This window comes from Betta splendens, chromosome 15, assembly GCF_900634795.4.
Source record: "Betta splendens chromosome 15, fBetSpl5.4, whole genome shotgun sequence".
Lineage (NCBI taxonomy): Eukaryota > Metazoa > Chordata > Actinopteri > Anabantiformes > Osphronemidae > Betta > Betta splendens.
Window position 1 is genome coordinate 6910941 of NC_040895.2, and position 18437 is coordinate 6929377.

The 18437-nt window shown below is 43.5% G+C and overlaps 1 protein-coding gene across 2 annotated transcripts in view; it reads right to left on the reverse strand.

The window, feature by feature from the left end:
• The window catches only part of LOC129602883 (cadherin-23-like), a 94459-nt gene that overhangs the window by 21488 nt on the left and 54534 nt on the right, over positions 1–18437 (reverse strand). For both annotated transcript variants that reach the window (XM_055502241.1, XM_029175057.3), the window contains exons 10-13: positions 9213–9325; positions 7209–7397; positions 4161–4310; positions 3730–3888 (exon numbers count right to left, since the gene is read on the reverse strand). In XM_055502241.1, the coding sequence (XP_055358216.1) occupies positions 3730–3888; positions 4161–4310; positions 7209–7397; positions 9213–9325 (611 nt within the window). The remainder of the gene's footprint in view (positions 1–3729; positions 3889–4160; positions 4311–7208; positions 7398–9212; positions 9326–18437) is intronic.

Genomic DNA, 18437 nt, shown 5'->3' on the forward strand with positions numbered 1-18437 from the left:
CCACAAGAAGGAGGCAAACATCCCCAGCTGCTCCGTGTGAGCTACAGTAGCACTAGCGGGAGAGTCGGGCTGCACCCTTTTTATTACAATAATGAATATAATTATTGCTGCGACTATTACACCGTAAAGGCCTGTCCAAACAGTGGCAGCACGGGAACATCCACCGCACTGTAATTTACAACCTTCCGCGAGCAACATTCATCATCGCCTTAGTGCTCAAACGAACAGTATCTGCACCGCGCTCATAAAACACACAGCCTGGCGGAAGCCGGAACCCAGGAGCGGCGTTGAATCAGATGCATTGTATAGAGTAACTACGAGAAGAAAACAAAGGTGCAGCTAAGGTGTAGTTTTATATGCATATCAGCCCTGTGTAAATCCTTATCACATATAGACATATCCCCGAGGCAAAGCCTGATGGGTAAGAAAAAATACAGAGCGGAATCCAAGCATAAACACACAGAAAAGCACAGTGAGCGAATGCAACACCTGAAAACCATTAGCAAACTAATGCTAAAGCTGAGAAAATGGGAAAACAACAATAAGAGAGGGCATAAAATAAATAAGAACTGAAAGGCAAATTCTCTGAATCCAAGGGGAGAAAACCAGAGTGATTCCACCGATAAGAGCAGCTGCTGGTGTCGAAAGTCTCCAGGGCGAAGAAGAGACGGCGCGAGCACCCAGACAAAACAGTAAATCACAATAAATATTTATAATGATAAGTAATGCAGCAGACCATAAATATTAAACAGCCACTGCCTGTGTGTGTGTGTGTAGTGGTATGTCGAGCATAAGTGGCCACAGAGAAGCAGGAGGAGTGAGCACTGAGTAATGCATTGACTACCATTTTACATAAGTCTGATCACATGAGCTATGAATATGAAGCCTAACAAAGCAGTGCTATTACATTATCAGCCTGCTTGTCTGGCAGTTTTTGGGGGACCAACATGCATCATTTCAATTAACGTAGGTATTAAATTCTACACAAACAAACCAAACCACACACTTATTGTGCCGAGAAGTACATTATTGGTTTAAAAACATCAATATGTTAAGTTTGTGAAAATAGTTATTTCATTTTAAGACTGTATGCAAAACAGTTTTATCAGTAACTATTGTGAGAAGTGCGTAAACCGTAAGGGGAATTAAATAAAAGTGACAAATGCTTCACTTTATAATGAATGTGCTCTGGCCAAAATAAAACGAGTGAACCCGTGTGTTTATCGGACCGCTGTAGAGGTGCTGTGGGAACTTTCTGCCTCCTGAGCGTAGTGGCTTCTTGGAATCTCTCATAATCTTGAGGGTAAAGTGCTAATTACTGAGCTTTGGAGGTGCAGGCGAGGGGGCTTTCAGGTTTGGACTCCAGTCCGAACGGGATTAGCTGCTTAGGCTCGAGCTCGCTCGGTGAGTACACAGAAAGTGAGAGAGCTTCTCATCAAACTGGTCAAGAAAGCAAATAATCACATTTCCCTGCGTTACTGTATATGGAGAGGGCTGAGCAGGCCACCGGAAGAGATAAAGACCTACAGACAAGTCCTCCCTCTTGGCGCTGAAGCATAATTTGGCCACCGTCTGCCGCGCCTCCCAGCCATCGGACCGAGAGGCTGGACTGACAATCTGCTTCTACTGCACTGCCTTGAGTCGCTCACCGCACTTAGACAGGCAGACCGATTAAACCGCTGTAGGACACCGAGTGAGACAGGAGCTTTAGCAAAACGAAAAGGCTTGCTTTAACTTAAGAGTGCAGGCGATCCCTAATATGACGTTAAGCAGGACGATAAATGAACAGAACTAGTTCTTAAGGGCTCACAATTAACACTTCAGCTAAAACTCCTACAAGTTAAAAGTGACATCATTTGTCCTCAACAATGAACTGACAGACACATTAGACTATTTTACATGCAGACTAAAGAGTGGGTTGAAGAGTATCTGATGTTAAAAGTGAGTTCAGTAAGGTCTGTTCTTACTTTTAAATATAGCATGAAAACAGGTGATTCATTTGAAGTACTACTACAGTAACTGCTACTGAACATTTATAGCGTTTGTTCATTGCCATTTGGTCACGATACAAACTGAAGGCAAATAACTACAGTTTGATGGATTTAACTTTCCTGTGCTTTATCTCTGATATCTATGGATGAGACGGCCATGCCAAAATAAATAAGTCATTATTTGCACAAGCTCGGGTAAGCGACCGTGGCCTGTTTGATCAGTCAGCGGCATATAAGTAAACAGTCCACTGGATTACACATGTTGTAACGTCCTGTCTAAATTACCAATGAGCCAAATTATGGCAGACGCACACAGGAAAACAAGTCTGTGCAAACACGTCGCTGAACTTACACAAGCAAACAACGCAAACATTATCGAACGGAATGACAAATCGCACCCACAGCGACATTCAACATGTGTTGACCTTGTGGGAGTTAATGCACATCCTTGTCTACTGTATGTGTGTGTGTCCCCATTTCCACTGTTATATACTGGAGCTGGCCAGCGCAGCATTCACCCACAGCCGTCACATCTCATTCACCCTCCACCGCCAGCAATCAGGATTCCACGGCGGGCTGCGTGCCGCAGCGCGAGGCCCACATCAGCCAGACTTATCGGGTATTAGACGGCGCCGCAATCTCCATTTCATGAACACTCGGTTTATAAACACTATTGATTTTCACACTGCGCTTTTTGCGCTTGTATCTTGTGGATTGTGGGAGTTCTGTCAGAAGATGATTTGTAATGAATAATAATGCAGAGCCATGGGAAGGTGGCTGAAGCAGCGGCTGCTAGTCAGGACACCAGCCGAGTGCTGACCTGTCGGCCTCTCAGAGGACGAGGTGGAGGCGAAAAGGACAGAAAAGCAAAGTTTTTTGCAATACAATAAAGTATTACTTACTTCCTAAAGTTAAATGGGATGACGCTTGAACTAACATTTCTGTAATGGTATGATGTGTTTTTATATTATTTTCCCCCAAAATAGTAAAATCCTTGATTCAATCAAAATATCAACAGTATGTACACTAAGGACTTTATTATAAACAAGTAGCATTTACTCTTGATACAGGGTTCAAAGATGAAGGAGCGGCTTCTGACGTTGTCACGCCATTCAATGGTCATTATCAGTGGTTATCAGTCCATACGTATGAGCCGGTAGGTGCCCATCTACCTGCTGGCAGCGGTGAATAGGTGCAGTAGGTCGTCGTCATTGATCCGTAAGGTTGATCACGGCTCAGATGATTTAACCAGCAGAGTCAGTAGGGGCGCTGTTGAGCGGTTGTTGTTCCGACGGGAGGATCGAAGTTTTTGATTTTGATTTTTTTAGCGAGCATAACTTAGCAAGTAGCTAGCGGTATTGTGTTAGCGAACTGTAACCTGAACCCCCCACCCGTTATCCAGCCCTAACCCTAACCACAATAACCTCTAAAGCTGCTTAACATAGCAATTTAGCTAGCTGTTAGCTGTTCGCGAGGAGGCAGAGCAGGCCCCTACTGGCCCGTACGAATGCGCTGATAAGTTCTAATCAGCCCATTGGATGAAGCCACCGCTGAGCCTCAGTTTCTTTTTTTTGGTTAATTTCATAAACACACCCTTTATATGTGGTACAGTATGAAACTACTAGTCAGGTCTCATGATACTCCTTTTGGATTGCAGTTCATTTTCTCTTCAGGAATAATTCAAAAGGGACCGCTCAGGGTCATTTATCACGTCCTCAGTACAGTGGTTTATACTTACCAAGATTTGCACCAGTGATGTTCCAGGGGGTGTGTTTTCAGGAAGGCTGATGTTGTACAGGGGTTTGCTGAAGATGGGACGGTTATCATTCTCATTAATGATCTCAATAAAGATACGGGCGAATCCCACATGATCAGACATGGACTCATTGGCAAAGAGCTGAGGAGAACAGCAAGGAGCACATGATTCACTGTAAATATCTAAACTACACGCATTACACCAATGTAAAATGTGTTAATAAAAACTATTTTCAAACAAATGAACACCATCAGTTTCCCTGTACAATGTGATGTGATGTGATGTGATGAGTGTTCTGGTTATCACTGACTTGGATAAGGAGGAAATCTAGAGTGACTGAAGCAGATTAATCACTTATGTAAAGAAATAGGAATACCACTACCAGTCAAACAGCTGGGGCCTATTCAACTCACTGAGAAGCTGTAGCTCCGTATCTCTTCATAGTCCAGGGGCATGGCCACCCTGACCCTGATGTCAGCACGCCCCTGCACAGCGGTGGGCGAGATGGTGAAGTACTCTGAATTGTTTCCAGTCAAAAACACCTGGAACATGCTGTTCACCCCCTGCCACAGGAAGACAGGAAGTGGAAGAAGGACAAGGGGGTTACAACAGGAGAGATGTATCAGGAGATCATACGCAAAAGTCAACCAAACATGCATATTGTGTGTGTGTATTGAACATCAAAGTCAGGTTATTACGTCTTAACCATATTTCGCGAGCAGCAGGAAAAATATGTGCAGTGACACCAGAGTGACAGATCGAAGCATATACATTATTACATTACAAAAAGAAATGATGAGAAGCTAACACACAAGAACCCAGTAGTAATTCATTATGTTAATGACTTAGTGGTTACTTACTGTAGTAATGGTGATCATTAGGGTTTACAAGCAGCATCAGCTGGAATACTAGCACCTTTCTGTTCCTGCATATATAATCCACACTTATGTAGTTACCTTTATATGCTTATGTATGTTATATATGGTCTTAGTGTCAGAGGCCAAAGCTTATTACAAACTGGAACATTCTGAATGGTGCGGTGGTATACTGTACATAATTATGAAAGCCCTACCGCTGTTGCTGCAAGTAATAATTTACCAGTGAAAAGGCTTTTAGGAGCAGCAGAGGCGGCTTAGATGGGAAGTTAAATTTCCTTTAGGGTCCACTACACATTTCACCTGTGGAACGCTTTGCAGGAAAAAGGAGGAAGAAACACACCAGTAAGCAAAACCATCAAGATGCGAGGAAAAGCCCTGGTGCAGATCAGACGTGAAAATCAAATTATAGTGCACAAACACACGTTTGCCTCATCTCATCTGAATTCTTGCTTCTCTTCACCAGATAAACCCAGCACCTTTTTTTTACATTATGTATATGGTTTTTGAGTGCAACAGAGCTGAATGCGGCACGTCTGCCTGGGACGATTACCCAGTCAGTGGAAAGCACATGCTTTAATCATGATGATGTGTGTCTTCTGAGAGGAAAAAAGGGGATGATGTGATCCCTAATGACAACCATGACTATCTTTCTCAATGCAGATACATGTGTTTGTCTTTGGTTTTGAGCTCACTACAGTATGCGTTGCCAAAACAATGTTAGATTATGCAAGCGTGTTGTCTGATTAAGGAATACTTTGTGATATATTACTGGGTGGGTCTGCGTGATGAGGTAAGTATTATTTAGATTAGTGATATTATCAATTAAGAAACCTCCACCAAAATACAAAGACACGATGGGTAAACATGAACCACAGGGTCAGAATTACATCACAGCTCTGAGAAGACTTGTCTGGATCCCTCCTGTTGTGACATATCAACCTGCAGGGCGGCCAATCACGTTCTCATTGTGGCAGACAGAGGAAGACGGGTGGGGTGGTCGATTGGCATTATGCTGCTGGTGGAAATAGCCCCCTTGTTTTTGTTTTCTTCTCCGGGCAGAACTATTGTGGCTGATGACTCCTATTTAAAAGACCATCCAATATGCAGGGATGTCACCTCAAACTGCCCATAAACGTAATTGCCCGTCCATTTGCTTCTGCTTTTAGAAGCCCCCAATAAAAGCCGCCTGTCAGAAGCGACTGCCACAAAGTTCGGTGACAAGCTCCAGCAGCGAAAGTTTTGAAGATACCAGCCAAGCAGAAGATGATGCGAGCGCGGCGGCAGACAGACAGCGAGAGGTAAATACCAGTTGTGTCATAGTCTAAGTAATGAAACGCCTGCCCATAATCCCTCACACTGGAAAATGTGCGATTACAGCACAGGTGTAGTGGAGTGTAAATGAGGGTGTGTGTCAACACTGACGTGCCAATATAAAAGCATCTGGTGGAGTTTATTTGTAGAGACTGATGTTTGTCTGGGACTGAGAGACGGGGAGAGCGCGTGGGACTGGCCACAGCCACGCCGCTCTCAGACTGAGAGCTGCCGGTGGCGGCGGTGGGGAAACGTTGGGACCTCTTATCGCACGCCAGGTGTCTGGGTCGTCACCCCACCTGCGCGCGGCGGCGCAGCGCCGGCACACCAGCCCCGGAGCGAACAAACAGAGCCGCTGCTAAACGCTCCCGCTATCTCTCGCCCCGTTCCTCCCTGCTCCAACAATTATTCTGACTCCCGGCTTTGCTTCATTGCAAGCGACTTTCTGTTCACTCATTTTTCTTGGGCTCTCCTCTCCTCTCCGTCTGTCTGTCTCTCCTTCCTCTCCGCCTTTTTCTCTATCCACTTGACTTGCAGTTATCTGTCAAATTCCACCCTGGCGCCTGCTGTGCCTGAATCAATCAGACTTGACTAGCTTTCAGCTTATCTGCACCTAGGTGATTGATTTTCCTCGTTAGGTATAATTTGATGCTCTATCCCATCTCTTCCAGAGCAAATTAAATTGTAGTCCAATGTGCTGGTGTGAGCGAGCACGTGCGCAAGTTGGGGGAGGAGAGAAAGGGAGAGAAATGATGGCAGAGCAAACGTAAGGTGAAAAAGTGAGTTCTCAGTGTGTGCTGCTGTCTGCGACTGTGTCGTGACAGTGGGATGGTACATGCAGCTAATGGGAAGTGGCGGACAAACTAAGAGGCTTGTTCTGCGCTGCTGCCATAGAAGTAGTGGCTAATGTTCCTTTGTGCAAGACAAATCTTAACCTACTGTGGCAATGAAAACATGGATTATTTACTGTTCCAGCTGTCATGTACTTGTCAAACCAAATCAGGAGTAAAAGCTGTCCCGTGTATCAAACTGGCTTTGCTAGTGCATCATTTAAGACATGGTTGTCTCATGTCAACACACACAAGGATGATCACTGTGTTCAACATTTATAAACAATAAATAAATTGATCTTCTTAAATGTCTGAGACAATATAAATAGCGAATATCATATGTCTCATGGGGCGGTAACATGTGATGGTCTGTAAGTGTATCAGCCTAATGATGTTGTGACTGTTTGGACTTGGCCCAGTCATCAGTACGTGATCAACTCACCTCATCCTTGTCTTCGACCTGTATGAAGAGCGGCAGGGCGAAGCCCACCTGGGCCAGCTCAGTTATGCGGACGCGATACTCGGAGCTGTTGAACTTGGGAGCGTTGTCATTCTTGTCGATTAGTAAAATGGTGAAAGTGGTCATCACCGTTGCCTCTGATGGACTGCGATCATCCTTCAACTCTGTAGCCTTGGAGGGAGCAACAGGCAATCATAGGCGGACAGAAAGAGAGAGAGGGATAAAGAGAGAGGGAGAGATGAGATGCATTCGATTGCACTGAAAATGTCATTTTTGATGGAAGTGGGCAAGACGCAATCTCAGCCAGGTATTTACAGCTGTTCATTTATTGGATCAAAAGGTGCACAGACGGACTCGAAGCAATCATAGAAATAGGCTCAAAGTGAGGCCAATAGGGGGGCAGGACATGTACATCCACACAGATACACACAATGAGATTTAAGAGAACGGATTGTCATTGAAAAGACACAATTACACACAGCCTCTCCTCCTGGCTGGGAGGAACCAAGACGTGAAGTGGGACAGAAAGACAGAAACGGGTCTTGAGGAAGGAGTGACGCGAGCAGCGGGGGAGGACGCAAGAACAACACGGTGGTCTCCAGATAATCAAGGCACTTTAGCCTCCCTCATCCCAGTGCCACTGAATCATTTGACCTCCACCTCCATGCACCCAGCACCAACCAAGGTGTCTGAAGTTGAGAAATTAGTCGTATTACTATGGGCACGCCACAATCAATAGCAGCACCACCTAAGAGAGCACAAATGCAGAGAGAGAGAGCGGGAGGAAGAGAGAGACGGGCAGAGAGAGAAAATGTAGAGGGAAGAAAATCCATATCTTGTAAATACATTTTTGGGCGACATTTTTTTCATTTTCAGCACTTTTCCTTATTCTACTTTTTTTCTTTATAATTATTGATTTTAATTAAAGAGATAGACTGAGAGTGGAATAGGTTAGCCAGAATCCCTCTTGTATCAGAGCACAGCTGTGTCTCCGCAGATACTCATAAATATGCTACAGTATAGCACCTTATTATCAATAGGAGCTATTAACAATAATTACAATTAAGTGAGTGCAGTAAATGTACAGTAGTAGGACCATTGGCTGCTCTTTACGGCCATTTATGGACAGTACAGGTGTATATGATTCAACTCGACGCATCATCTAAATCCACAATGCTACACTGAAGTTATAGGGGGGAAAAAAACAGGTCTTTGATCGCAAATCCTGCCGCTTTGAGTAGCACTTGGAAATCCATTTCACGCACCCTCTCACACCCCGGGGAAGTCGCTTGGTGTACAATACTGGAATAGGAGAAGATTACAGCAAAAAAAAAAGTGGCAGAGTGGACAAGGTGGGAAGGCTGCGAGTGTGGTGGGGGTGAAGGAGGCAGGACCGACAAGCCAAAAAGCCACGTCGGACCCTGTGGAGGGACACACGGACTCACAGGCGGCACCAGCTTCAAAAAGAAGAAAATAAATAAATAAAAAGGAGGCGAACGGAGAAGCACTCAGCATCGGAGAGGACTGTAAATCCTGTTCCTTTATCTTGTCCTCCTCTGCTCCCCTGTCCTCCCTGTTCACTGAACATAAGCCTCTGACAGGGACATTATCATAAAATCACAAATAAAACACAAATGCCTCGGCTGACAAGCCCAATAAAGGCGTTTGAATTCGTCTGGGTCACAGTGGAGCAGAGGAAACAGGCTCCTGGAGGATACGTGGTTTAGCTGGTGTTAGGTGTTAAGTGAAGTTGTGACCTTGCAGTCTGGCCTAATTAGAGAAGTGTATGTTAACGGGAAACATCACATCATCACATGCAGAATAGAGCCAGGGTGCAGTCTTCTACTAAAAGGGGCTTTAAGACTATTTTAAATCCAGACACTGCATTGATTTAAGGCACTCGTATCAAAGCTCCTCCTTGATCCACTGATGAAACAGCTTTTGGAGCTCTTGTCCAGCCTGTGACAATCCCTCCAAGCAGCTCACCTTGACAGTGAGAGTGAATCCTGCTGAGTAGAGTGGGTTTTCTCTGTCCAGCTGGCCGTTCACTGTCAGGGACCCGCTGATGTAGTCCAGGGCAAAAACACTGTTGGTGTTCCCTGGATAGATGGATGGGAAAAGAGAAAGAGTCGGGATTAGAAGGTGAGAGGGACAAACGAATCTGCCGTGGTGGATAATTCAACATAACCCTCGAGATGCGGCGGGGAGCTTGTGAAAGGAGGAGCGGTGGATGAGCTATGTGCACGTCTGGGTTTCATGCAATATGGATGTGGCTTTGGCGCGTTCTGCTCTTTATTGTCTCTCTGACTGCCACAGTTTGACCCGCCAGCTTCAACCACCCACCACGTTCGACTTCGCCTCTTAAACTCAGGTTTACCGTGAATCCTACGCTGTACAAAATGACTGTTCATTTGTAACTTGTGTCATATTAGGTCTGTCATCATTTATGATGGTAATAGATTTTAAGGTCATCACCTCAAAGAACAGTAGCTCTACTGTATGAAGCAGTAGTTTTAGAAATAGATTCTATTAATAAATGGTTGGTCATTACTGCTCATTTTAAAACAATGGGCAAAACTATACACTATATTTGTACTTTACTAAACAATTTAACAGCGCTAGAAAGAGAGAAACCGTTGAACCTGAAATCATTAAATCACAAGCACATCTTTAAAATTCAGACAATACATTTTTGAAGCCTCGGTTTGCACAACCACTTTCACTGTTCTTCTCATCTACATACTGTACAGCAGCTTCACATGGATTGATGAACTGCAATAACTTCGCTATAGTGTCTGCGCTCCTTCAAAGAGCAGCATTTGAAATTATGCACGCTGCACTGTTCTCATTACCAAGTTCAAATGTGCTGGGTGTTCTCTATTCACTTCAATTAAGCAGGTTAAAATATTAGCCCGAGAGCCGCTCGAGTCATCGCCTCATATTTCTTTTATTCCCCCTCTACCTATTCAAATTACCGCCTTGTTAACTTCCTCACCTCTCTTACGCTCTTCATCATTTCTTCATGACACTGTCTCTAAGGCACGTTGTGGCCGCTGCCTGCTAATTACACCCGGCAGATGGAGACAACAAACGAAAACACCCTCAGTCTCCATCACTAATGCTCTCCTCCTCTCCCTCCGGCACTGGCCAGCGTCTCCCACCTTACAGTCGGGTCAGACGGGCTCCTTCCCATTCAAAAACGCTGAATGCCTTCACATTTTCATTGTGATTCTTTCTGCATGTGTGTTAGACGAGGGCTTCTATGCAATTTTTAGATACAGTAGTAGTGGATGATACATAAGAATGTTATCAAAGAGATCGGCTGAGCAGACAGGACTGAGTGAGAGGACTCATATTGGCAAGTCCACCTGGAACTAATTCACTTAGGTCAGAGCAGCTCCTCTATCTGCCACGCAGATGGTGAAAGCAGCAAATGTGTTCAGCAACATCATTTATTATACAGTAATATATGCTATGGACCACGAAGGTTTCTTACCACAGGCAATCACAGTACTACAATATGTTTAAACAGATGGGACTGTAGACATTTTGAGGTACCAGGGTCCAAACCTGGCTCCACTGACATTGATCAGCTGTTTCCTTGTTATCTCTGCCTGCTCCCGTTGACGGCATTAACATCAAACCAAAAGCTGGAGATCGACTTATGATTGCTTAAGTATTAGAATTTCAGCATATACATTCGTACGCGGAGCACACTGAACCTTGAGCTGCACTTTGAGGGATTAAGAATCAGTGGCTTTCAGGTAGTTTAAAGTAATAGCTGAGGTCCAGGCTGTAGAAAAAAAGCGTTCAGATGGTAAGTCTACAGTGCACAACGGTTAGGGTCAACAGATTAACCCACGCCTGTGTTCCCCACTCCCCACTCGCTGCTCCATAATTGCCCTGTACCTAAACTGGAATGGAGAAGAGGGAATCCACAGAACAAAGAGCCAAGAGGGGCCGTGGAGGAGAGGAGCCGGGCCAGCAGAGAGAGCAGAGCCCTCGGGTAATTAGCCTGGATTGAGGCCAGAAGGTGGAGAGAGAGGGAGTGAGAGAAGTTCAAAGGGACACGATCGACTGCTGATTATATCCAGCTTACACAGCTTATTTAATTGTGGGAGTGAAGTGAGATTGGAAATGCAATGAGTCATATTTTTGATCAGGACTTTAAACTTCCAAATAAGATGGACAAGGAAACGGATGCTTGTTGGCATGGTTACAATGAAAAGGACCATCAATGACATTTAGTCAACAAAGTTTGGGTTGTTTTTGGTAACATTTATTTTTAGATAATGGTTTTAAGAATGCGTGACCCTAAAAAATGAAAACTCCACAAATAGAGGATCGATAATAATAAATGCCCTTAAAGAGGACAACCCTATAATCAATGTAATAATGTAAGCAGCTATGTGGTGAAAAGAAGCTTACACAACTTCATTGCTTGATGGTGGAAACGTGCGTCAAAGTTGTGGACCCACTCAGTGTGGGTTTATCAGCTTCACTGGGCTGATTACAAGACCAACTGACACCAACAGCCGCTCCTTACTCAAACGACTGGGCACTCACCTGGTCAAGCAACACACACACACACACACACACACACACACACACACACACACACACACACACACACACACACACACACACACACACACACACACACACACACACACACACACTGTTGGGTTCTGTAGCTGCCGCATGGTGACAGCAGATTGTATTTCTGTATTTCCTATATGACAGAGACTTGAGTCACTGCTTCAGGTTCCACAAGGCCGTCCTCTACCTCGGATTAGCTGAGTGTCAAGCTTGACCAAAGAGACAGACTGACGTCACGCAGCGGCTCGCAGTCCCACTGAGACAGAAAATAAGCATATTCTAATTGCTGATAAAAAGTGTTCTCCAGTGATCTGCCAGGGCACAGTGATTAGAGCCTCGGGGGGCAAAAGACGCTGTGCACACACACACACGCACGCACGCGCACGCACATGCACACACAAACACACGCACGCACGCACGCACGCACACAAAACAATCTTATGCATCAACATAAGAAGCCAGGATTCTAATGAATTACACATACGTTTGTGTGTGTGTGTGTTAGTGTGTGTGTAAAGTGTGTTATAGAGTGCAAATGGTGCTAAGTGGCAGAGTTTGATTCTGGGATGTGAGACTTCAGGGGATTAGCCATGCTCTCACATTACCGACCGTACTGGACTGGAAAATAAGAAGCCATGCCACGGGTTTGTCTAATGTGGGTGTTACACACAAGTGCCTACAAGCACACACACCCAGACTCAAACAAACTATGAACTAACATCACAATGTTGTGGCTAGTAATGCAATTGTACAATAATGGTACTTGAACCAACTTTCCAACAATCACCAAATCATTTAGCAATACATGCATACATATACATACAGTCGTATCAATAAATACACTTAAAAGGCCTCTGACATTAACAATGCAGCAAACAGAACAGTTTCCCTATTGAAATTCTCTCCACAAAAAAATTCCAGCAGCAGAGAAACAAAGAGAGTCTGGAAATGGGAGCGAGTGAGCGGAGAGAGTTTCAACTATATACTGTATGTAGTTATTATGTCAGGATTGCCCAAGAAAACAAGAGAAAATAGGCCTCTTGTGTGATGAGTTCAATCGGATGCGCGACAAGTAGATGACTTTCTCAGAGCGATGAGCTTTTGAGGACAGCCGAAGCAGGAGTTCTCCAAGTGTAATCGCCATGACTAAGCTAGTGACAACTGTTTTCTGTCGTTCGTGACAACATCATGGGGGCGCTGGAACGTTCTAGTAATAGTGATATGGCATGCAGCCAGTGCTCCGAGTCTCGGGGCTAAGATTTTTTTTTTGTACTTTGCTAAATGTACACAAATTAGTGTCACTTTTAAGGATTACGCCTACAGGCAAATCATGTTAATGATGAGGTTTTAGTTATTGTCTTCAAACTACTGCCGCTTCGAAATCTAAATAAAAAAAGCTTCTCACATACACTGACTTGCTCGTGCACGTGCTCATCTGTGCATTGACACACACCCTGTATTGTCTGACAGCTAACAGCGCCTATGTATGTGTTTGTGTGTGTGTGATGCAGAGTGATAATGGCCCTGTGGGTGTCTTGCCATTGGCAGACAAGCTGCATTTCATGAATACTCAATGAACTAGTTTTATCAAAAGTTTCTCTTAAAAAAAAAGGTCCAAGGACAAATATTCTAAGACAAAGCCCGGTAGTTGGAAGCAGCTTTCTTTTCTGTTCAGTTATCAACACAACATGACAAAACAGTTTAGATGCTCATCTACCGTTATTGAAGAGCTGCAAATGCAGTGGGTTAGAAGCAGTCTCCTTTGGCAGGGTAGTCATACTACTACTATTAATAATAAACATACTAATAAAAATAAGAATAAAAATAGAAATAAATACAAATTTCACTTCATTAGCAATATTTCAAGTTACAGATGTGGTTACAGTAAAAGGATCAAACCTTAGCATTCAGTGACGTAGTCAGACTAGTCAAAACTAATCGATTCCCACCTTGACTTAACTCAAGTTGTCAAAACAGTGTGGTGGCAGGATAATCATATCTCTTCACACTGCGGGTGCAAGTGTGCGTGTGAAGATAGATAGATTTATGTACAGTATACGTCATGTGCATTTATGGGGCTATTCACAGTACTTGACGTTAACTCTCCTTATTGTTACATATATATTTTCTAGATTATACTGTACAAAATGTGTTTCTGCACCCTCTTAAAAACAACAGCTGGCTGAAAGACAGTAGTGGGGGAGTCTGCCATCAGGAAATGTACTAGAATGCATAGTAGACAGTTAAGGATGCCATTTATTAAAACAAGCTGTGTCCTACAGACAATTACAATTATAATAGCACATGAAAATAAAGATATACTGCACTTATTTAGGGTAATGTGAATATTGCTAGAAATACTGAGGAGAGGACATTAAACATCAACGTTGATAACAGAATAGTACAGTAGGCTGAATCCTTGCTATTATAGTACTTCTTTCTTTCTTCACAACAAACATGTTTTCTTAATAACTACATTCAAGATTTACAGTTTTATTTGACATCCTGCAATTAATAGAAAAGAGAAACATGGGCTGATTGAGGAAACCCTATTTAGATCAAAATAAAGAAATATGAATTTGATTGAAAGGAGGAAGATATTAAACAAGGGATAACATCAGAGAGCCAAACTCTGACTGTGAACACAACTAAAGTCAGGATTGTGCTGTGATCAGTGTCCTACAGACTATCTGTCCTCTCTGTTAGATTACATAGCAACAGGCTGCTGAGAGCCTCAGAGCGTCTAATTGAAAACCCAGGGAAGTCTGAGGGACGCGGCAGTCACAATGAGAGCTCCCCATAGAATACCAGGTATTAGACTTGTCCATAATACAGCAGGCTAGTAGCACTGTGGCATCAGAGCATCTGCTTGTACCAGTGCTGAAGGATAAAGATACTGAATGTGTGGAAAAGCAGACAAGGGGAAATAATCGCCTTTACTACTTATCAGTCTGTCCAGGCGGGAAATGGCATGGTTATACCTGTCTGACCCTTTATGCCAGTCAGACAGTGTGCTCACATACAGTCCTGCCTCAGACAAAGACCACTGAAGTAAATGGATGTCAAATGCAATGCATGGCCTCTCTGCAGCCTCTGACAAAATTAAAAAAAATGACTAATCATATTTTATCATATCAACAAAATTATTCTGCTTTGGTTGCTGCAAATTAAAGTCCCATACCAGAGAAGCTTCGCAGCAAAGAAGCGATGCAATGAGAAAGGAAGAAATGAACAGAAAGGAACATGGGGCCACTCACTTGTGCATGTGTGTGTGAAGATATAGAAGCAAGCAAGCACAGACAAACGAGAGGCTAAAATGCATGGTTTGCAGGGCAGCCTTTCACTCTGTCAGATGATAACTACTGTAAACTGTTACTGCTGCAAAGTGGACACAAAATCAAACCTAAAAGGCCAGTAATACTAACTGCCATTTCCCTGGAAGTGTGTAAAATTAACAAACTGAAATCTACTTTTCAGAACAATCAACCAAGACAATGGCGGAGTGGCTTTAGGACAAGGCTTCCACTGTACCTGAGTGGCCCAGCCAAAGCCTAGACCTAAATCCCATTGAACTCCAGGACTATCCACAGAGACCTGAAGGGAAGAGGGCAGAGCACAAACGCTTCCCATCCAATCTGAGGCAGCTTGAGAGGCTCTGCCAGGATGAAGGAAATGAACGCTCTAAATCCAGATGTGAGGTTTGGAAAGACTCAAAGCTGAAACTGCTGCCAGAGTGAACTTCTAATAAATTAATGTTCCTAATAATTTTTGTAAATAATGTGTCAGCTTTTGCTTTTAATAAATGTCCAAACCTTTATTTACAAAGCACCCTCCCAACAGTCTACCAAACTTAATTAAAAATGAAATCAACTGTATTAAACACACTCACGACTAATAACTGCAACCCCATTCATTTTACACTTCACTAAAAAACGCTAGTTTAGTAACGTGCGGTTGACTAAACAAATAGAACGTTGTGCCTTCAAAGCAAATTCTAGGAGAAGGACAATTAATAAATAAATCAGCCTGGGAAGGTCTATGCAGTCATTTCTAGGAAATTCATGGTATGAGACGAGTCATGCAACATTCAAGATGGAAAAAAGATGCAAACATGAAAGGTATTGGTCAAAAATAGCACTGACCAAAACAATTCTTCACGGTTTTGTTTAACTCATTGTTCTAAAATACTAAATCAACTGGGATAAATTTGGATCATGCTATTATAACAACAAAAAACTGTAATTAATACTCCTGACAACCATAGCAACCGGTGAAAACAGAATATTGAACAAAGAGGTATTTGATTCCCTAAACGTGCAGTTGCTTCTCAGTAGAGACACCTGAACACCTGGCAAGTTCTTTGGCTATCCTCCCTTCATTAGTTATGTGCCAATTAACCACACACACACACACACACACACACACACACACACACACACACACACACACACACACACACACACACACACACACACACACACACAATATCTTCAGTGACAAAAAAAAACTGGATAAGATTCATCCAGTTCCTTTTGTCTGATGAAGAGTGATTAGGGATTTTGTAGAATCCACAACCTTCTTAATAAAATTACATTGATTTATTTAAATTTATAAAAATATCAGCACACAATTAGAAGCTTGTTTGTAGGCTTTGAGCATTAAACTCTAAATACTATTAGGATGTATAGGGGTTTAAATGGGGATAATGTGGATGTCACAATGAATAAATTTATATGTAATGCAATCTGATGCAAGCTCATAGAATGGACTACATGTTAGAAAGTTTACATTAGAATGCAGAAGTTTACCTCAGTACAGGGGACAGTGAGTATAAGTAGAAATCATAGCAATATCCAGAATAATGCGCATTATCAGTTAAATCAATATTGCACTTAAAATGTAACAGATAAAAGCATAGAGTCATGGTTTTGGTGTGTAGGTCACAGTTTGCACTTCTGAAGCAGTATATGGCGATATGAGGTCAGACCAGTAGGGAACATCTTGTAAGAATCACCACAACCAGAAGAAAATATAACAACTACAGCACTGAATGCCCTGTGCGGCTGTGATGCTCCTGTATCTGCCAAACTGATCAAATCCCAGATCTGCCCTCTGATTGGAGGAGGGGGAGGAAATCCTCATCTCGAATCTCACATTATTAGCATAAATCACAGCTGCAATTAAAACCTTGTTTATCTTAATTACTGAACTAATGAGACGAGTCCCACAGGACTGGGGCTTGCTCTCGGAGGACACTCGGGGCGAGGAGCAGGGAGGCAGGAGCAGAGTTGTGTGGAGTCGCACTTAGAAGAGAAGAAAAAGAAAGGTCTACGAACAAGAATGCATTTGCACTAATCTGCCTCTCACAGAACATGGATAGACAGACATACATGCAGGTAGACAGTATGTGGATAGAAACGGCTTCATTTGACAACCGTACCCTCCCACCTTTATCTCCTGGCACTGTATCACCCTTCAACTTCCATTATCTATGGAACTTATAATGATTTTATCGAGCCTACAGGCTCCATCTCCATGAGGGCTTAGTGCGCTGCTATAACTCTTGATTTTGCAATGACTGGGAATACATCGCACCATCTAATTAATGTCTTTTTAATGCTCCTCTCCTCTAGAGCTTAACTCAGCCCTTCAACTTTACAACAAACACGCCACACAACAGTACAACATGTGGCAGCAGATGGTAAGTGAGACAGAGTAGGTGTGTGCGTGTTTACAGTGTGGCTCCGCGAAGAAGCGGGTGGACGAGCGTGGGGAGGCCGAGGAACGAGCGCACGCGGGCATTAAAAGCACAGACACTCGCCAATAATACATGACTGAATACGCCAATGTGCCACGAACAGGGTCAGATTTCCTTGTTCAGTGGTGAGGTCAGGCGGTGACTCAGCAGATGGCAGAACAATGAATATCTTCATCACCCAGAATTCCCATGGTGCGACAGACTTATCAAGCCGTGCCAGCCCTTATCAGCCAGCTGGCAACACTGGAGGCGGCGATGTCCCTCCGCCCAGGCCAGAGCGGGCCTGACAGGGGCATGCAGAGTTTAAAGAATGCCGCTCACACATGGCTATAATCTCCCCGGTGGGTGCGTCTTCCTTCGCCGCACGGATCAATGTTTCAGTCCTGAAGGATCTCCGAGGGACTGCTCGCCCTTCAGGATCGAAACGTTGATTGTAGTAAAAATAAACACCCTGCAGGTGGTATTAAAGCAGTATTACAGCACGCCAGGACTGTGGAGTCAAAAGTCTGTGTGTTTTATCTTAATGGGACTATGAAGTTTATCAGATGAGGTAACCAAGGGGAAACTTTTGAAAACTGCCATCTAGTAATTATTGTGTCAGCAAGAAAAAAATGAAAATAAAAAAAAGTAAACATAAGATAAATGATAATATCAGGTGAGTGAACTCCCTTTATGGTTAGTCCGTACATCTGTGTGCCTGTTGTGACTTTACCTACCTGTAATTTACAGTAGTGTAGCTACAAATACAGTATGTTTTATGTTTGTACTATACTCTAGGCTTTAGTATCAGAGTCACAGGATATGATGAGACAATTGTTTGCAGCAGTGACGTGTACTAGAGGTCCCCACACCAC